General features: G+C 34.5%; 1 protein-coding gene across 3 annotated transcripts in view; it reads right to left on the bottom strand.

Annotated features, from left to right (window-relative positions):
- Positions 1-22,630, bottom strand: part of Mipol1 (mirror-image polydactyly 1) — a 301,417-nt gene that overhangs the window by 141,386 nt on the left and 137,401 nt on the right. For all 3 annotated transcript variants that reach the window (XM_042677896.1, XM_042677898.1, XM_042677897.1), the window contains one exon: positions 20,265-20,372. In XM_042677896.1, coding sequence (XP_042533830.1) covers positions 20,265-20,372 — 108 coding nt within the window. The remainder of the gene's footprint in view (positions 1-20,264; positions 20,373-22,630) is intronic.

The following is a 22,630-nucleotide window of genomic DNA, read 5'->3' as shown; positions in this document are numbered from 1 at the left end:
ACTATACAAAAATGCCTCCAAAAAGCAGGCATAAAATTCATTAGGAATTAATGAGTTACTACCCAACTACTTGATAGAAAAACTAAAATAGAATTAATTGTTCCATAAATAGCAAAAAGCAGGTCTTACTAAGAGCATGGCTAGGTATCTATCATTTCTCAAATGAATTTTGGGGGTTAATGTGAGAGCATTATTGTATCTCCAGAATTCTGTCCAATAATTTCTTTGTATATGCATGTATGATTTATTCTGTGAAATCATGCTTGCTTACTTGATTACTTAAAATGAAACACTAGCAATTTTTCAGACTCAAGCTTCTAACAGATACATTGTACTTTTTAACATTAATACAGGAATAAAAGTTAATACTGAGTAACAGTTTTCATCAGTACTTACATCGTAAAAAATTTTCCTTAGATATTTAATAACTTTTTCTTCTATTTTTGAAAATGGAGGAATAGCAGAGCTGCATAATATTTGGCTAGTCAGAGGTAATGAACTACAAATGAAGAAAGGCAAATAAAGTTTGCCCATTTTTTTTCAGATCCTCCCATGCATTGCCTCCTCTCACATGTAAAGGACTTTGTGTAGCATTAACACAGAGAATAATAATGTTAAGTTGTGACATAAACCGACAAAGTAAAAAAAATTAGAATTAAGTCTGACAGTTCTTAACTGAGTCCACCATACTTCAGTATTATAACATACACATGATATCTATGGGCACAAAAGAGCAAGGAAAGGGCAGTGTGTCAGTCTTAGAAGTTAATTTCCTTGCTTTTGTTGGTTTATATTACCATCTAATATTACGTAAACAATCCGTTTCTAGGCAATTTATTTTTTCCTCTGCCACAATGAACTAAGTTCATTTGTACGCTAAATATTTCCCAACATAAACATATAGTTTAACAGCAACAAAAGGAATGCCATTTAAAAATAAAATTTATAAACTATAAAACAGTCAACATTTGCTTAGTTGTAGAAACCCTACTACTATTTTACAACTTCTCACGAGGTAAAGGTGTAATGAATATGACAGCATTTATTAAAAATAAATGGCTTATCTTAGAATGCTCTGGGCTTAGTAATTTTTTTTGACCTTCTTAAAAGTGTGTGAAATCACCTAAAAATGTGTGAAAGTAGATTAAAACCAAAAGATTAAAATCAGTTCAATTCCAGACACTCATAGAATAGGTAGATTTTTTAAAAGGCAACTCAAAGTTAAAAGCTCATTGTCAATAATGGAACAAAAATACAATGGACAAATGTAGTTTTTTGCATCGCTGTGATCATGAATAAATTTCATCATCCTCTGTTCTAGTAAAAATGCATTAGCATCCCAATATTTAAAGTAAATAATATGTGTCATTAAAAAACAATTAAGAATTGTCACTTTTAGCCTGATGCCAGTGGCTCATGGCTGTAATCCTAGCTACACAGAAGGCTGAGATCTGAGGATCGCAGTTCAAAGCCTGGGTAGAAAAGGCAATAAGACTCTTATCTCCAATAAACTACTCAATACTCAGAAAAAGCTGGAAGTGGCTCTGAAGCTCAAGTGGTAGAGCCCTAGCCTTGAAACAGCTCAGGGACAGAGCCCAAGACCCTGAGTTCAAGCCACATGACCAGAAAAGAAAGGAAGAAAGGCAAAAAGGAAGAAAAAAAGAAAGAAAGAAGAGAGAAAGAAAGACCGAAAGAATTGTCACTTTTAAGAAGGACAGAAGTTCTGATATATTTTGGAAATGTATAAAAAGATTCTAGACTTAGCAGTACCAAAAACATTTAAGTAATCATAAACTGTAAACAATACAGAAAATAGGATATTAGATTATATTGAGCATGCTTTTAGAGAATATAACTGCATGATTCTGTGAAATTACTGACAATTTAAATGCCATTCAGACACAATTATGGTTAGGCAAGATTCTAGGTTAACATTTTTAAGAGAAAAGACTATAAGTTATGAAAACTGTCTCAGAGGTTGCTATTCATCTGAAAATGCATGGATTCTTTTCAAGACTCTGAAATATATTTTAAAAGTATATTTAATGTGAACAAAAGGATGAAAGAGTAAGAATCTGAGAAATTTGCTTTTTGTATCAAATTTTAAATACTAAGCAATAAATTATAAGATCTTTAAAAACGTGCGTATGAGACAGTAGGCTAGAGTGATTTTCCAGGATGCCTTTTTGTTTCAGTTAAAATTAAAATCCATGCTGTCTAATCCTTGGAGTCAATTTGTAATTAAGGGGATTTGATGAGAGACCAGGCACTGAATTAATGATAAAATTTAATATCTGTTTTAATGCATCAACATAACAGAAAAACTAACCAATACTGAACAACACAATAAAGTCATTTTGTTATAAAGGGCAGACATAGCAATGTCAGTTTATAAGTGTTGATTTTTTTTAAATAAGTATATATGATAAAGTTCTGTAGATATACTAAGAATTGTGTATCTGAAAGTCAAAACAATAAAAAATAATAGAATAAAGAAGAGTTTATTTGGTAAATGCAGGTACTTTTTATTGAGAATTTATATGTTCCTCATTAAATTCAAATACTTTTAACATATCATGTTTCAAATTATATTTTAATTTAGTAGCCAAAGTACAATACTTGTATTTGACAATCTAAAATTTGTTTTCAAAACAATATTTTTACAATAGAAAGGATATCCCAGATTGGAATTATGGGCTCAACAGTATAATGTTTTCTAATCCATCAAATTGAATTTCATAGAATTTTAGGAACCTGAATTTTGCACTATTCTTTCCACAGCATTATCATAGGGAGTATCATGAAATAATATAGATTTCATAGATTCTTTTGGGGCACTATTTTATGTAGAATTTAGTTACTCAACTTAAGTTGAGACTAGTACTCACCATGCAGAATCATCAAACATATACTAAAATAGTATACAAGCACTCAAAAATACATTAAGTGATTCATGCTACCAAAATACTGATACCAGTCTCATATAGAAATTACTGAAAATTGAGGAGAACAATTGGTAGCTATTTAAAAATAAAACAGCCAAAATGAAGATTGGGAAAATATACTTTCTCTTTTTTACTTTTCAAACACAAAGTCTGTGTTGGGTAACTTTTCCAAATAAACACTTTAGGTCAGGCCCAGATTAAAAATATGCTTTTGGGGTTTTTTTTTAGAATAAGTTTTTGGGTTTTCCTTGTGCCTGTACTAGGACTTGAACTCAGAGCTTCAGCACTGTTGCCCCTTGAGCCACAGATCTACTACTGGCTTTTTGGTGGTTAACTGGAGATAAGTCTCATAGATTTTTCTACCTGGACTGCCTTTAAACCGTGATACTCAGATCTCAGCATCCTGGGTAGCGAGAGTTATAGGAATGACCCACTGGTACATGATTGGTGCCAAGCTGAAAATATTTTGGTTATTATAATGCCTCTATAAAGAACCTCAGACTTATAAACTACGAACCAACTGGATCTCCACCACTTACTGCTTTAAAACTATTTAGACATTGTTCTCACAGTGCATCAAGGGGACATGTGTTCTACTTCTTCCTGGCCATCATAATACCAAAAATCTATTGGTCAAATAACAAAGGCAGATGATAATAGAGTGTCAGCAGAGGTAAGGAGGAAACAAGTAATGAAGTAACTGTTGGTGTGAGCAAAGATAGCAAAGACCTAGAAGGAAGTTGGGGAACTCTTGACAGTTTTTCACATCTCATTTATTTTCAGGTCGGTGCTTATTTTCTTATTAAAATATTTAATTCTTCCACTCAAATCCTCCTCTCTTTGGCCATAAAGAACAATACTGAAGACAGGATCTCTAAGTATTAACTAAATATAAGACACAGGACAATAAGTAGGCTTAGCTTATATAAGGGAAAACTGAAGGCACAGACACGACCTTGTGAATGGTAGGGAATTACTCTACCACTGAGTTAAATCTCTGGCCCTCCCAAATGTTTATTATACTCTCTATCCTTTTTTTTTTTTTTTTTTGGTTGGTTGTGGGGCCTGAACTCTGGACAGGGACGCTGTTCCTCAGCTCAAAGCTCAAAGCTAGCTCTCTATCACTTGAGCCACAGCTCCACTTCCCACTTTTTCTGCTTATGTGGTGTTGAGGAATCGAAACCAGGGCTTCATGCATGCAAGGTCAGCACTTTACCATTGAGCCACCTTTCCAGCCCCTATTCTTTAAAAAGTCTTAGTACGACATTCACATTTTACTGTGAACTTCCCACTTTTATTTAATAATTGAACTCTTCAAAAACAATTTACTTTTTTCCTATTATATTTTCCATGCAACTGAAATAAATGCTCTCACCATCATCACTGAATTGAAACTTCAAAGACAAATTAGAGTTCATTTCAACATAGTGTCTTGTACATCTCATTGTTACAATGGGTCAACCTGTATCCTTGTTTCAGCATTTTGTTATTTCCCTTCTCCTCCCCAAATTAGAAAAATGTATATACAAGATGCAGGGCACTGGAATCAAATACAGTGAAAACAGGGGTTATACCATGGGGGAAGAACATACAAAAGAAAAAAACCACATAGTACATTGTAAGTACATTAAAAACAACAGTATCAAAGATAAAACCCCTTGAGTCCCTACCTTGGGGTTCATTTTGCTTAGCATCATCTTATATGATCATACATGAATAGCTTTTGACTCTTTCTACTTATCTGGCAAGAGTATCCTAAACATATACTAGTTAATGCAAATAAGAGAAACCATGGGACCTATGTTTTTTGGGCCTGGCTTACTTCACTTAATCTAATTTTTCCAAGTCTTTCCATTTCCTAACAAATGAGGCAGTATCACAACCTGGGGGGGGGGGGGGTGGAGGGAGGTGGGAAGGAAAGGGATGATAGGGGAAAAACAAAGGAGGGGATAAAAATGCTCGAAAGGAAATGTACCCAATACCTTACTCACGTAACTGTAACCCTTCTGTACAGTATCTTTACAATAAAAAGGAAGTAATTTCAAAAAGAAAAGAAAAGGAAAAGAATCTTGTAGAGAATGCAAGAGGAATAGAGACAGAAAGATGCAGGCCTGCCTGTTCTTGGCCTCTGTGTAATGATTTAAGGGCAGTCTGCAGAACAATCACAATCTGAATAAAACAGACTTCCTGCTGGCAAAAAAAAAAAAAACAGACAAATTAAAGGTGCCTGTCAAATTAAATCTGTACTTTTGTCTTAGTGAACTTCATTGAAACATCTAACACTGTGCACTTCTCCCTTCATGAAATTTTATTCAAGTCTGAATTGTGTGATAACACAGACTTCACCCTTTCTTAGTCCTTCGCCTACTTTTTGGACTGTTCAGTTCCAGTTTCCTTTGTAAGCCAGTTATTTTTGCACATCACTTAAGTATTGGAATTCTCTATTGTTACTTTCTATTCCTCTTCTGAATAAGACATTTAGGTATTCCTATATAACCTGTACAAAATATATCACTGTCTCTCTCTGCAAATTATTTTCTGACACTGTTCTTCCCACTATAATGTCACTATACTTACCAATGTTTTGCTTATGTTATTGATAAGCTTGAAATGATAAAAAAAATTCTAAAACAGGTGACAGAAAAAATTAAATTCTATGTCATGTCATGAGATCTAAAGTCAATAAAAGGACCACGTAGATGTGTATATAGAGACCTGTATTCATGATATATTGGTAAATTACTCTAGTTTTATTTGTTAAAATATATTCCTAACACTATTGTGATTAAGGCTTGAAAACACTGGTTTCAATAGAAATAAGTATCCATGTTTGAAACACTGATTGTGGTAAAAAGGTTTTGATATTCTTACTAAGCAAGCCTGAGAACACAGAGGTCTCAAATAGTGTTTTGGGCATGAAGAAAGGGGGGTTCCTTACAAAGAAACCAGGATTAAAAAAGAGCAGATATAAGATAAATTCACTGTAAGTAACAAAATTACTGCTAAGAAGAGTCACTACACCAGTTAGGTATACAACAAGGAAGATAAAGGAAAGGGAAGAAGGGAAAAAAGGGAGGAGGCACATACATATGTAAAGGGACAAATAAGGTTTAATGATTTAAGCAGCATAAAAAATATCATACAAGAGGAACACAAAGGCAGAATGTCTATTTGCATCTGAGTGCATAAAATAATATTTATCGAAATTAACTCCAGGAAATGGAAAATAATATTCTACAACAACGGAGAGTGTATATATAGCCACAAAAAGATAGAAGAGTCAAAACCAGCATAACCTTCATGCTTGATTTGGCTTTTGCTCCTCAAGTCCCATGAAGACAATGTGGAAGGATTCATGGACAATAATATACCCAAATCTTTGATAATATAACACAAGCAAACCTGACCAATTTTTGTTTCAAAAGGATCGATGATGATGATGATGATGATGATGATGATGATGATGATGATGATTCTGTTCTTGGGGCTTAAACTCAGGCCTTGGTTGCCATCTTTTTTTCACTCAAAGATGGCCTTCTACCACTTGAGTCACAGTTCACCTTCTTGCTTTTGGGAGGTTAACTGGAAATAAAAGGCTCATGGCGTTCCAGCCTGATCTGGCTCCAAATTGGAATCCTCAGATCTCAGCCTACTGACCATTATAGGTATGAGCTACCAGTGCCTAGTGGGACACATTATTTTTAAGATATTGTACAGTTAAATAATATCTTTCCTCTCAGAAGGGAGATAATATCTTTACAGCTCCAGGGCTATTCACAAAATAAATAACCTTCAGAAGACAAGTTGGAATAAACATGTGATAGGGTTTCTTCCTTTTTTTTGTTTTTGTTTTGTCGGTTGTGGGACCTAAACTCTGGGCCTGGGTGTTGTCCCTCAGCTCTTCAGCTCAAGGCTAGCGCTCTACCACTTGAGCCACAGTGCCACTTCTGGCTTTTTCTTTTTATGTGGTGCTGAGGAATCGAACCCAGGGCCTAATGCATGCAAGGCAAGCACTCTACCACTGAGCCATCTTCCCATCCCGTGATAGGGTTTCTTTAAGACATACAGAAGCAAGCTGGGCACCGGTGGCTCATACCTGTAATCCTAGCTACTTAGGAGGCTGAGATCTGAGGATCACAGTTCAAAAGCCAGCCCAGGCAGGAAAGTCCTTGAAACTCTTATCTCCAATAAACCACCAGAAAACTGGAAGTGGCGCTGTAGCTCAAGTGGTAGAGCGCTAGCCTTGAGCTGAAGAGCTGAGGGAAAGAGCTCAGGCCCAGAGTTCAAGGCCCATGACTGACCAAAAAAAAAAAAGACATACAGAAGCATAAAATCTACAGGAGAACTATCTTCCCAAATCATTAAAGGGTCATAACTAGCATTAGTTTTTTAAAAGTTACATGTTAAACAAAATAGAGTAAAAAAAATATGTTTGTGTATAATTACAGTATAATAAACACTTTGTATATATAGACAAAATCCATTATAAGATACTTTAAAAATAATTTACCATGTAGTTAACTAGAAATATTTGCTTACAATAATGTAAATCTTAAACAGTGAGCTCACAAAAATACAAGAAAGCTAAATCATCACCTTCATAGTAATAATTAAGTAAAAGTGAAAATGAAGAAATAGCAATAAGCGTTTTATTTATACATGCAGAAAACAAGTAGCTAAAAAAGTTGAGTGATTTTTATTTGGAGAGATGAAATTCAGAAAGACAAATGAGGAAGCATATTGCTATATTCTTATTATAACTCTTACAGTCACTTGAGTTTTGTTTTCTGTGAGAAAAGTCTTACTACGTCAAGGTTGGATATGAACTCATGATTCCCTTGCCTATGCCTTGCAAGTGCTGGAATAATAATAGACACGAACCACTACTCCTAGACTTCATTTGAATTTTATTAATCTATAATTTACTAAAATTTTTGAAAAGTAAGAAAGTTTTGGTAATTAAGGCTAAATACACACAGAAATGTTTTACATAGAAATATTCATAAAAGTGCAAAACTGTAACCACCCTAAGGACGCAATTTTAAAGAATTAAAATTATGTTACATCAGTGCAGTATTTTAAGAGAACACTCATAAGAAGTACTTAAGTCTACTGGAGAATGCTTATGAAGTGTTAATCAGAGAAAGAGAATACTAAGTTGAACGTACAGTATTAAGTTGCTTCACGAAGTATTTATGCAATGAACCATGTATCAGGCAATTTTTCAGGAAACCAAAGCTAGCTTTCAAGCTGATATAAGAGGTACATCTGGCAGCTATTGTGTCTGATCAGTGTCTTTAACATTTTGATGTCAAATATTTTTGACATCAGTAGGATAAAGAAATGTTTGACATTAGTAGATAAAAAATGTACACAAAATAAACAAAAATCCCTAATCCCATTATAAAACACATATATTATGAGATGATGACAAGTACTACTTAGACAAGGAAGGAAAGGGGATAGACCAAATACGGATAAGAATATTGGGTTAGCTGGGTGTTGGTGACTCGCGTCTATAATCCTAGCTACAAGAGGCTGACATCTGAGAATCATGGTTCAAAGCCAGCCCAAGCAGGGAATTCTATGAAATTCATATCTTCAATTAACCAGCAAAAAGCTGGAAGTGGAGCTATGGCTCAAGTGGTAGAACACTAGCTTTGAGCAAAAAAAAAAAAAAAAACTCCAGGACAATGCCAAAGCCCTAAATTCAAGCCCAAGGATTGGCACAAAAATAAATAAATAAATAACAAAAAAGAAATATGAATTCAGAGACTATTAGGGGAGTCCTTGCTAGGCAGGTAGCACTTGAACAGATTTTAAAAAATATCAAAGTGAACTATGTGAACATTTGGAGAAGAATGTTCATTGGAAGTAGAAACAGAAGTACAACTGGCCCAGAGATACAAACAGCCTATGTGTGTTTGAGGAACAGCAAGAGGATAATGTATCTAAATGAAGTAAGGATTCAGACTAGTAAGACAATCTAACTTACATTTAACAGGATCAATGAAGACTCTTGGTTGAGAATAGAAGAAGGCAAGGACACAACAGATGACCATTAGAAGCAGCTTTGGTAATAACCAGGACAAGAGGTGACAAAGATTTAAAGACAGTGGTTGTGGAAGTGATGAGAAATGGATGCACTCTTGGTAACTACTAGATGTAGAGCTAGGATAATTTCTTTATAGATAGGATGTTGAATTTGAGAGGAGAGGAGTCAAGACTAGCACTAAAGACTTTGTCCAAAGCCATTTGTAGAATAAAAAGAATGGTCTTTCATTGTCTGTAAAATAAGTAAGTTTAGGGGATGAGATAAGGAATTTGGGTATAGGAGTGTCGTATAGCAGAACAGTACTTGTCTAGCATGTGCACATCCTTGATTTGATTCCAATACTATTTAAAGAATTGGGAATTTTGATTATAGCATATTAAGTTTGAAGTGATGGGAAGCTTCTCATTTGGCCTCCAGTGGTCCTTGTTTCCTGTTATTCCTGCCTTATACTTTCTTTTAAATGTAGGCTAGACAAAGTATCAGTTTTTTAACATGTTTTTTATTGTAAAAATACTGTACAGAGGGAATAGAGTTACATGAGTAAGGTAATGAGTACATTTCCTATCGCATTGTTTTCCCCCTAACCTCCCCTCCCCACCTCCCCATCTCCAGTAATTGCTTTTTCAAATTACATTTATAATTTATTATTTATTTTGAAATAGTTATAAATTCACAGGAAGTTAGAAAGTATCTGGGTGGGTCTCATGGACCTTCTATTTGACATTTTCTAATGGCTAACTTTTTGTGACTCCACAGCATACAATTAAAGTCAAGAATCTGACAATGTGGCTCAATCTACACAGCACTTCCAATTTTATGGGTCTTACATGCATGTAAGCATGTGTGTCTAGTTCTATACAGTTTTTTCATTTATAAACTGATGTTACCATCATCACAATCAAGATACAGAGTTTTTCTATTACCACAGGGATTGCTGTGTTGACTCTTTATATTCATAAACATATTGTCTTGGTGTCATTATGTTTATATTCATAAACATATTGTCTTGGTGTCATTATACACCTTTTGCTTTTAGAAATGTTTTAATGTGAGCATGATACCTATGACCATACTTAATGGAAATTTATTGCTCTTTCTTTAATTCAGAATATAGGCAAGTGCTGGTGACTCATACCTATAATCTTAGATATTCAGGAAGCTGAGATCTGAAGACTGCAGTTTGAAGCTAGACTGATATTGCTCAACTGGTGTGTGAGACTCTTACCTCCAATTAACCAGCCAAAAGCTGGAGGTGTAGCTGAGATTCAAGTAGTAGAGCACCAGCGCTAAGCAAAGAAGCTAAGGTATAGAGAGTGCTTAGACCCTCAGTTCAAGACCCAGGAACAACACAAACAAAACATAATGAAATAAGATTTTGAATGCTATTTGACTCCTTCATTTTTGAGATACAATATAATTTGACAAAGACTATAAAGTGGTCCAAGGCACTGCAGAGATAAAAATGTTGCTGTCTTCTATACCAATGTTCTTTCTCCTGACACTCCATTTGTATCATTGGCATATTGTGTCATGCTTTACAAAGAGATTACATATAATTTTAATGAAATGAAATAATATCCCTGCTCTTACTACATTATGAACATTGGAGCCAGTACTCATGGAACTTAACTAAAATTTTCAATCCATACAGTTAGTATATGGAAGTTTCAGAAGGTTTTAACTCAAAATATATTACTGTAATTATCTATTAAAAATAATCCAATTGATAGCCCATATTTGGTAAAAGGCTGGTGGGCATATTAAAAACAGTACACTAACATTTTTGTTGAAAGAAAAAGATTAACAACTAAATATATAATTTCATCTTTTAAAATATATTATTATTTACTAAACCGTGAAATAATGAATACTTGCTAGTTTCTCAGTCTCTTAAAAGAACCTAATTCTCAGGGAATACTAAATACAAAAGGACAAAACGAACAAAATAAAAGTACTTCTTTCAGTATTATGAAGCCAATAGTGGACTAGAAATCTTGGTAGTTCAGTATTGTTTAAGTCAAAAGCTAAGAAACTTAGCACAAATAAATCTTTCTATACAGTTTTAGTTTGATAAAAGTAATGATTATCAGGGCTGGGAAGTTGGCTCAGTGGTAGAGCGCTTGCCCTGCATGCCTGAGGCACTGGGTTCGATTCCTCAGCACCACATAAGCAAAAAAAGAAAAAAGCCAGAAGTGGCGCTGTGGCTCAAGGCACTAGCCTTGAGCTGAAGAGCTGATGGACAGTGCTCAGGCTCAGAGTTCAGGCCCCACAACTGGACCAAAAAAAAAAAAAAAAAAAAGGCATTTGATCATGTTTGGGCTGGGAAGGTGGCTCAGTGGTAGAACGCTTGCCTTGCATGCCTGAGGCCCTGGGTTCGATTCCTCAGCACCACATAAGCAAAAAGAAAAAAGCCAGAAGTAGCGCTGTGGCTCAAGTGGTAGAGCGCTAGCCTTGAGCTGAAGAGCTGAGGGACAGCACCCAGGCCCAGAGTTCAGGCCCCACGACCGGACCAAAAAAAAAAAAAAAAAGTAATGATTATCAAAACAGTATTATACCAGAACAATTCCATGATATCTATGGCTTTTTTTGTTGTGAGGTAGAAAAGAGGGGTTGAATTTAGGGCAATGTACTAGATTAGGCAGAAGTTATACTCCTCAGCCTTTTTTTAATTTTAGTTTTTTAGTTTTCAAGTAGAGTCTCACTTTGTCCCATGACCAGTGTCATACCACAGCTTTCTTACAATGCTTCCTTCACAGCTGTGATTATAGGTATTTCACATGTAATTAAGTGACTAGTTGGTTAGGGTGGCTCCTCACTAACTGGCTAGATTGGTTTCCCACCATGATCCTCACAAACTTTGCCTTTTGCAAATTCCCTGTGATTACAAATGTGACCCATTAGGCACATCTGACTAATGTCTTCAACATAGTAGATAAAAAAAATGTTAATTTATATGACACATTTTGAAAACTCCAAAGTCCAAGAAGTAGGTCATGTTTAGGATATACAGTATTAATTATTTAAAACAACAACAACAACAAAAGGAAAAACAGAGAAAACTAGTGTGAAGTGCTAAATCTCATGGGCTGGATTTTATTCCACAAGCAATAGGAAGCAACTAAAGAGATTTATTTTCTATAGCCATTATATCATTCTTTTTTTGTCAGTCGTGGGGCTTGAACTCTGGGCCTGGGCGCTGTCCCTCAGCTCTTCAGCTGAAGGCAAGCGCTCTACCACTTGAGCTACAGCACCACTTCCGGTTTTCTGGTGGTTTATTGGAGATAGGAGTCTCACAGTCTTTCCTGCCCGGGCTGGCTTTGAACCGCGATCCTCAGATCTCAGCCTCCTGAGTAGCTAGGATTACAGGCGTGAGTCACCAGCGCCCGGCTGCTATTATATCATTCTTGCTCTTCAGTTACTTTCACTCTGAAATATTTACGGCATTATTCTCAGAAGTTTTTATTTGTTGTTGTTGGTTGTTTTTTTTTTTAGGGGGGGGTCAGTTGCGGGGTTTGAACTCTGGGCCTGGGTGCTGGCCCAGAGATTTTCAGCTCAAGGCAAGCACTCTACCACTTGTGCCACAGCACCACTTCTGGCCTTCGGGTTTTCTGGTGGTTACTTGGAGATCAGAGTCTCATGGGCTTTCCTGCCTAGGTTGGCTTTGAACCATGATCCTCAGATCTCGGCCTCCTAAGTAGCTAGAACATAGGTATGAGCCTCCAGCACCCAGCTCAGAGTATTTGATATATCACTCTGGCTGCCACTGTGAAGTCAGTGAATCTGCCATTCCTTTATAAATATGTCTTTCTAACAAGCTTTGTACTACTATTGTGAATGTATCTTTTTTTAAAAAGTTACTATAATTGAAATTCTTATGAGATTCCAATATCTGAGGTTCCTCGCATTTGACAATCCTGGGAAAATTTTAGTCCTGGTTTGTTTTTGTTTTTTTAAAACCTCGCCTTTTGCCATTCCCTCCCTAAACTCTCTCTTCTGGAATTTTGAATAGGTCTACCTTGTATCTTTTTGCTTTTCTGTCTTACCATCTTGGTTTATATTTTTCATTTATCTTTCATATATACTTTCTTTAGCTGTATGTATTATGTTACCCTTAGAAAAATCTGTCAATTTGCTAATTTTAAGTTTCGTTAGTTTTAATTTTTATGAATTCAGTCTAGATTTTACAAGTCCATTTAATTATATCGAGTCACTTTCTGGACTCTTGTTTTCAAGCCTCACTTTTCTTCCAAGACATAGAACACACTTATGTTGTATTCCATAACTGACAATTACAATATGTATTTGTTGAACTATATGATTTGCTGTTATTGTTGACTTTAGAAGTGTCTTATTCTCTTATGTATTTTATTATTTCTTTGTTAGAGACAAATTGTGAAGACAATTTGATTTTATTTTCTATGGGCCACTGCAGGGCTAGACCACTTAAATCCTCAGCTTTTAGAATCATACATGTAGCAAGAATTAAAGCAACCTGGGTGGTACTAAACCTGCCTAAAAGCTGGTGATGAATGACAAATTCTCAGAGGAGATTTTTCTCTCTTCCACAGGCAAGAAAGTCAAATTCCCTTGCTTCTTACTTTGTGTGAAGGGCTTGTCTCTTTTTCACTTAAATACTCACAATGAGGACGTAAAACAAAATTCCCTGGCTTTGTCATGACCTGTAACCATTAAAACAGAAACTCAAATTCACAAATATTTTACAAATATACTCTGGAAGGAAGATAGCTGGTTGTCCAGTTGTTTTTCTTCATTTATATTTTGTTTGGGGCCTTCACAGATTCCTTGTTTTCTTGCCATCTCAATATGTGTAAAATATCCTTCACAAATGCAGCAGTGGTACTCACTAGACACTGTTGAAAATGAACTATACAACTTGTGGATGGGAATGGGAAGGAATAACTTGGAGGGGATGGGGTGATATTATCCAAAAAGAAATGTACTTTTTACTTGACTTATATAACTGGAACCTCTCTGTACATAAGCTTTATAATAGCAATAAAAAATTTAAAAATCCTTCAAATAAAAGTAGTCAGTCCTTTTCAATATTTATCATTTGAAACCTATATTTTTGTATGCATCTAAAGAACAAGATGCAGGGAACGTTTCTTAGTAGAAAAGTGTCATCTGTGCATTACAATAAAAATGATGGCAGTGTGCCAAGTTATGAGAAAGCTCAGTAAATGAGGACAGAAAAACTAATATATATTATTATTACTATCTAGATCTCGACTTTGACATAGGGCAAAATAAGAATAAAATAAGCATGCAAGGGAAGGGATGACATCGTCCAAAAAGCAATGTATTCTTTACCTGACTTATGTTACTATAACCCCTGTGTACATCACCTTTATAATAATGATTTAAATTTTTTTCAAACAGAATAAATAAACAAGATCCATTGTACAAACAACAGGACAGGATGCTGAATTGGTTTTTCATGGGTGAGAGTTTGAAAGTAGATGAGATTGTCATGTATTTTAGTATACATTTTGAAGAAAGTGGTAGTGCCATTAACTAATGTTAATGAATCCACTTGGCAGAAAAATAATAGTAAGCCATCACAAATCATTTTTAAAAGATTTAAAGACGACCTTTAGTAGAAGAATAGAAGTGTAAATACACTGTAGCATATTTAAATAATGCAGCATTAGTTAGCACTAATATTATGACACTTTCAAAAGATATGGAAGAATTTTAAATGTATATTATTAAGTGTATGAAGCCGATAGAGAAAGGTTTCAAATATATAACATTACAGGGAAAGGAAGAGTTGTTGTCAGATATCAGAGGTCTGGGAGTGATAAACAGGAAGAATATAGGAGATCTTAGTGGCATAGTTGTCTGATACTATTGATATGCATTTATCAAAACCCTCTCAACACCAAGTAAATCCAAGGTAGATGGTGGAATTTTGAGTGTAATGACTTATCTGCAGGTTCATTGGCCATAGGCAACAATTATCACTCTGGTAAGCATATCAATAGTGGGGAGGCTTTGAGTTTATAGTGGCAGCAGAAACAGAACTCTCCACTTTCTGTTCAATTTTGATGTAATCCTAAAACTGCTCAAAAAATTTCAAGGTGCCTGTAATCTACTTACTCAGGAGGCTGAGACCTGAATCATGGTTTGAAGCTAGCCTGGGCAGAAAAATTCTTCAACTAACTATCAAAAAGATGGCTGTAGGTATCGTTCAAGTGGAAGCAAACCAGATAGGAGTAATTCATTACGTTGAGAGCATAAGGCTCCGCACTAGAGGGAAGGGGTGAGGGGAAAAGAACCAATTATATAATTTATAGAACCATTTATACTTTATGAGTACATAGAAAAAGGGGCACCAGCAATCAAGAAGAATCAAAGAGTAAAATCATGAAGAGTATATAGCAAAGAGAATTATAGGAGAATGTCTCAAGAGAGAGGGGTTGATGTGACTGAAGTGTGTTATCCTTGGGTGATTAGGATCTTGAGTGTAAAAATGAGTACTATGTATCATAATTGACCATCAGCAGTCACTTAACTTAATGCGATTACATTGGGGGACATTTTAAAAGCCTAGAGGTACTTTATAAGGAAAAAAATAAAATTGAACAGAAGAAAGTATATATGAAGTTTGTAGTTAAGTTTAATATCAACATATTTATGGCCAGTATAAGTTTAAACATTTAAGTCTAAAAAATGTGTTTTTCAACAAATATTTCTCTCTCTCTCTTTTATTTTGTTGGTATGGGGGTATGAACTCAGTGTCTCATATGAGTTATACCATTGGTCTATTCTGCTTTAGTTATTTTTCACATAGGGTCTTGTGCTTTTCTGCCTGGGACCAGCTTCCTCCTACTTATGCCTCCCATATAGCTGGGATTACAGATATACACTGCTACTGCCTAGCTTGTTTGCTAAGATGGAGGTTTGCAAAAATGTTGCCTGGGCTGGCCTCAAACCATGATTTTCCTTATCTCCACCTCCCAAGTAGTTGGAATTATAGGTGGTATTACCACAACTGGCTAAGGAATAAGTTTCTTAACTAAAATAGATAGAGCTCATTTTACATGAGAAAATAAGTTTTTTAAAGAAGTAATCTGAGTATATACTGGTGTTATTATAATTCAGTCCTTCACTCTATAGGTACCATTGTGTTATATTAGAAAAAAAATAAAATATAAAAATAGAAGAAGTCTCATGCCTAGAAAAGTCCCACTACTGTAATTCCTTGCTACTCCAAAAACAATGTTTTTAAATAATCATCAAAAATCAAATCCTAGCTGGGCTCTGATGGCTCACACTTATAATCCTAGATCCTCAGATTCTGAGATCTGAAGATCAAGTTTTAAAGCCTACTTGGGCAGAAAAGTCCTTGAGACTCTTATCTCCAATGAAACACCAAAAAACCGAAATTCAGATCGAATGGTACAGCACTAGCATTAAACATAGAAGCTCAGGGAAAGCATCCAGGTCCTGAGTCCAAGTCCAAGGACCAACACACACACACACACACACACACACACACACACACACACACACACACACACACACACACACACCCATCCTATGCTGCACCATAATAATTTAGGAAGAATTTTTTGATTGCGAGGATAAGCAAATACATTATTATTTGACTGTCATTAGGTTATTGAAAAGTATTTCCTCTGTGTGTGTGTGTGTGTGTACGTGTGTGTGTGTGTGTGTGTGTGTGTGTGTGTGTGTGGTGTGTGTGTGACTGTGACTTTGCCATAATTATCAGTTCAGAAAGTCCTACATAGCAGATGACTATTAGCTTTGATTTTTTGCCCCCAAATACCTCTCTACTATTAAATCTTTCAGAAATTTTAGTGTAACCCAATGAAGTAAAGCAAGACTTTTTTAATTCTTACTCTATTAAAGTTTATTTTTATTCAAGATACTATTTATAATAAAGCATTAGAAACATTACTTTTAGACTGAAAGCTTTTAGGCACATAGAACTTTTTTTTTCTAGTTCTAAGCTGGAATTCAGGGCCTAGGTACTGTCCCTACACTTCTTTTGCTTGAGCCACAGCTACATTTTCAGCTTTTTTGCAATAGCTTATTGGAGATAAAGAGTCTCACGGGCTTTTTGCTTGGGGTAACTTTTAATTGTGATTCTGAGATTTCAGCCTCCCAAGTGGTTAAGATTACAGACAAGAGCTTCTGGCACCCAGTGGTATATATGATTATTTAGAAAATGTTTTAAAAAGTTCTTAATACTAATTTAGATACTAAATATTATATTCATTAACAAATAAAAATGATACATATTACTGGTTGCAAAATATAAGTTGAAACCTTTATTTACCAGATAGCTTGGTAATAAACTTGTTACTCATAGCTTCCATGACAACTTAAAGACATGGAGTGCTAAAAAGTTACCAAATCAATAGAATTCCTGAAAAAAACAATTTTTAAAATATAATTTATAACATGTATTATAATATGTATTATAAATAATCTATTTTCATAATAAATTCAGGTTTGTTCATGAGGAAATATAGTATAAATAAGTAAAAAATGATTTAAAGTCAGTGACATATATAACGGACATTTACATAGAGTTTAAATGAATACCACAACTTCAGAGAGATAGAGCTGACAAGAGTTTTCAGAAATAGTTCTTCTGTGGCTGGGAAGTTGGCTCAGTAGTAGAGCGCTTGCCCTGCATGCATGAGGCCCTGGGTTTGATTCCTCAGCACCACATAAGCAAAAAGAAAAAAGCTGGAAGTGGCACAGTGACTCAAGTGGTAGAGCGCTAGCTTTGAGCTGAAGAGCTGAGGGACAGTGCCCAGGCCCAGAGTTCAGGCCCCACGACTGGACCCCCCTCCCCCCCAAAAAAGAAATAATTCTTCTGCCTTTCTTTATGCCACCAAAATTGGACCTGGATTTATTTAATGGATAAAGTTATACATGATTAAGAAACAACTTGAAAAGCTTTGGACTGCTGCAGAAAAAGATGAGCCACTAACAAAGATTTTAATGTCTACTTGTTATAAGTAAAAATCAATTATAATTATATGTTACCTTAAATTTTATAGTCTGAGGAAATGTTTTACAGAGTTCTACTTTAAATTTCCACATCTCTTTGGGTGTACTTATTTACCTCTAATTTTAATAAGTTCTTATCAATGTGCACTTATTTCTCTCTATAAATAGCTACTATCATATAACTAAATTTAACATGAATGCAAACCAGAAATGCCAGATTAAATATTAGAATTACCATGTAAGTATCACACTTGAATTTTTATTTTAGGTACTGTTTTAAATGGAAATAGGTATAGGATGCTGAACATAAAACATATATCTTTTAACACTGGTAAAAACCTAGCTGAGTGAGCAAAAAATTCTATGAAAACAATGTAAGCTTAGCTATTCAGGAGACTGAGATATGAGGTTCATAATTCAAAGCCAGCTGGGACAGGAAAGTCCATAAAACTCTTATCTACAGCTAACCACAAAAAAGCTAGAAGTGTAAGTGTAGCTGTGGTTCAAAATGGTAGAGCACTAACCTTGAGTGAAAAAGATCAGGCACAATACCCAGGCCCTGAGTTCAAGCCCCATGACCAATAACAACAACAACAAAACCCAAAAAACAATATTGTTGTCTACTTTATAAGTATATATCTTCAAAATTATTATACTTAATTTTCATAAAGTAACACATTTTAGGGGGATAATTAATAATCATAGTAATTTCTAAGTCTTCCTTTCCTTGTTTATCTTTCTAGTCTGTCAAGAAATTCCACAGAATATAATAGAAATGGCATTACATAATAAAAAAGTTATAAGCCTAGGACCAAGAATTTTATTTTATTTTTTTATTTTTTTTATTTTTTGGGTCCGGTCGTGGGGCCTGAACTCTGGGCCTGGGCGCTGTCCCTCAGCTCTTCAGCTCAAGGCTAACGCTCTACCACTTGAGCCACAGCACCACTTCCGGCTTTTTTCTTTTTGCTTATGTGATGCTGAGGAATCGAACCCAGGGCCTTAGGCATGCAAGGCAAACGCTCTACCACTGAGCCACCTTCCCAGCCCCTAGGACCAAGAATTTTAAAAGGGAAGCTAAATGGGCTGGGAATGTGGCTCAGTGGTAGACTGCTTGCTTAGCATGCTTCATGAAGCCCTGGGTTCGATTCCTCAGTATCACATAAACAAAAAAAGGTCGAAGTGGTGCTGTGGCTCAAGGGCTCAAGTGGTAGATTGCTAGCCTTGAGCAAAAGCAGCTCAGGGACAGTGTATAGGCCCTGAGTTCAAGCCCCATGACTGGCAAAAAAAAAAAAAAAGAAACTAATATGTTTTGTAGAAAAATCTAAGTTCTACCATGCCTCACATTTTGGGGGTAGGTTAAAATATTTTCCACATAAAAATGTTAATATTTTCCTCTATTTCTGAGGATAAATTTTTTTCAATTATGGTAACACATTAATTCCCTGTAATCTGCAACAATACTAATATCAAGACAATAAAGTACAATGCAATCATCTTGGTAGTAAATCTTTTCTTACTGTAAATAAACATTGACACATCTTTTGTTTTCCATACACTTTGTAAAACCTGTTAATGAGAAGGCAAGCACCTTGAGGGTAGAGATTATCTATACCCAGGCTTTAGCTATGATGGGAACCCGGGCGAAGGAAAAGTAAACGAAAAGCCACAAGTACCCTAGAAAAAAATTACAACTAGTAGAATCAAAATAAGGACTTTCTTCATGATTCTTGGATCTACATGGTACAGAACTTGTCATAAAATGTGTACTTCAACTTATTTGGAGTTCCAGTTGAATACATTGTCTTTATTTTTCTTTTTATGGTAACATTCTAAGTATTTCTTCAGTTCCCAAATATATTTACATCTCCTAAAAGGAAAATCAGTTTTGTGAGTTATTAGCATTTATAATTCATTTAAAATTATAATAATAAAATACTGATTCAAAGAAAAGGCATATGATTGAATACCTTTTAGTAATTATAAAAGGAATATAAAAATATAAAGAGAATATGCACCAAAAGTTATTAATATATCAGTACTCAAAATTCAGAAAATATGTTGTTTTCATGTACACATACATGAAATAAAATAATACCACAACAGAAGGGTGCTGTATCTGTGTTTAAAGAAGGGGTTGTTGGCAAACACCACAGCTCACTTCTGCTGAAATGTACACAACTGATATATGCAGCCCAGAAAGCTGGCACCAAGGGCTTACAACCTTAATTTGCCTGCAAGAAGGAGCAGAGATTTACCTTCAGAGCACGTTCTTGATTGTTTTCAGCAGTCAGATGTCTCATGTTGTTTGCTGAAGTCTGGTTCTGCTCTTTCAGATGATGAAGCTCCTGCTCTAGCCGTTTGCACTGCCACAGGGGAAGAATCCCATTAAGTAAAGGAGGTATAGCATTTTTTTCACCACACCATATAAATTAATGTAAATAATGATACTGTATTCTCTAAAAGACAAGGGGTTCTTTTGCAACAGAAATGTTAAACAGAAGTAACAAAATAACATTACTTATGGTATTTGTAAATGTATTTACAATTTTCACTTAGTCTTAGTAAGTTAAACATAACATAAAAATGCTACATTTTATAAAATTAAGGTCAAAACATATTCAAAATTACTTCACTAACAAAAATACCCTTGATGTTTATTCAGCACACTGATGTTTGTTGAATAAAATATGTTTCTAAAATAACATTGGATTCTCAATAAACTATAATACTACAATCTATGATCCATTTTGGTATTTTTTAAAAACAAAAATAATTATAAAATGTACATTAAGAGATGTGTCATTTTAGATATCTAAAACATTTAATACAAAACTGTACATATAAACTGATATGCTGCAAATCAGGACGGTATGAGACTACATGAGATACTGGTTAAAGAAATAACATACTAAACCTATGTTTCAGGAAAAAAAAACTTAAAAAATTATTTTTCCCTTTTATTTTTAATTAGAACATTAAGTTACCAACTATAGTACATACACTGATTCAAAATCTAAAAGAAGTTCTTTTTAGATTATTTTATAAATGGCTGGTTGCTATAGTGAATAAAACATGTTTTCAAGATAAAAGAAAAGACTATCCCAACTTGTTTCTTACTACTCTAACACTGATTTCTTCTAGCTCTGACCTCTACAACAAACAAGACGTAGTCTGCACCAGTATTTCCTTAGTCATATACAAATCCTTTTGAAACAAAGTCTTACTAGATTCCTGATACTGATTTATAGCATCAAGTATATACACCTCATGCATGCAAAATATTTATAAAATCAAAATGTATTTTAAAATTATATAAAGTAGCTATAAAAACTTCAAGTTAATATTAATTAAATTTAGAAATGATTTTCTTGAAGATAAATTCTACAAATATGACATGGTACTGATTCAGTGGCAGATTCTTTTATATAGTCATGTTCATTCTACCATGTGCTGTGTGACAAGTCATCTATCACATCCTTAAATTCATGAAAACTTTATGACATGACTCATTTGCTTTGCTTTTATTTGCAGGGACTATATGATTTATCTCTGTGCTTTTTTAAAGCTTACAACAAACTATTTGATCACATAGTGAAGACAAACTAAAAGTAAGATGTGACAATAAGTTCAATAATCTGGTAGCATTTTTCTCTACTAGAAGCATTCTGTACATTTTCAATTAAGTGTGAGAAAGAATGATAAACTATGATCTATGGGAATTCAAAGACAGTAGATATTTTGGCTATTGAAGCAAAATGTTTCATGAAGCAGATGTCATTTGAGTTGGACTTGCTTTAGTTATAAGATTTTGTGAACTGAAATTGAAGAAAAACAAATATTAAAAATCAGAATGAAGCTCGGGGTTATATTTGGAGAAAGGATGCATGAAAAGGAATTGTCTGACCATGTATTCTTTTAATTTGGGGATCCAAATAGACACTGTCTCCATATACACAGTAATAAAGTAAAATATGATTCACTCATTTTTTCCTCAAGAAAGAAATGTTGAATTCATTGTGATTTGCTTATAAGGTTTAAATTTAATACTACTTAGGATTCAAACAGCATAAGTGAAACAATGATATTGAGGTGAGTAAAAATAATATTTATAAATGCAGTTATGTTTGATATATTTGAGTTATTTACACTTATTTAATTATATTATTTCATCTGATATTATATTTGAAAAATTTAATACTCACAATTTAAATAGTCATGTATAATTTCTTCTGGTTTGCTTCTATTTTTTATTTCTATACTCTTTAATTTTGAAAGTTATTGTACAACCCAAAGACTTACCTGTTTATTCACCAGTGTGCACTATACTGTATTATTACTATGTTAGAATTTTATAAAATTTTGCCTGGCACTGATGCTCAAACCTGTAATCATAACTACTCAGGAGGCTCAGATCTGAGGATGACAAGATGCAGTTCAAAATTAGCCCAGGCAGGAAAGCCTATGAGATTCTTACCTTCAGTTAACCACCAGAAAACTGTAAGTGGAGCTGTGGCTCAAATAGTAGCATACTAGCCTTGAGCAAAAAGAGCTCAGGGGCAGCGTCCAAGCCCTTAGTTCAAACCCCACAAGTGACCCCCATCCCCCAAAAAACAATTTTATA

Source organism: Dipodomys spectabilis, unplaced genomic scaffold (genome assembly GCF_019054845.1).
Source record: "Dipodomys spectabilis isolate Male_0828 unplaced genomic scaffold, ASM1905484v1 ptg000042l, whole genome shotgun sequence".
NCBI lineage: Eukaryota > Metazoa > Chordata > Mammalia > Rodentia > Heteromyidae > Dipodomys > Dipodomys spectabilis.
This window is presented reverse-complemented; position numbering and strand designations above follow the sequence as displayed.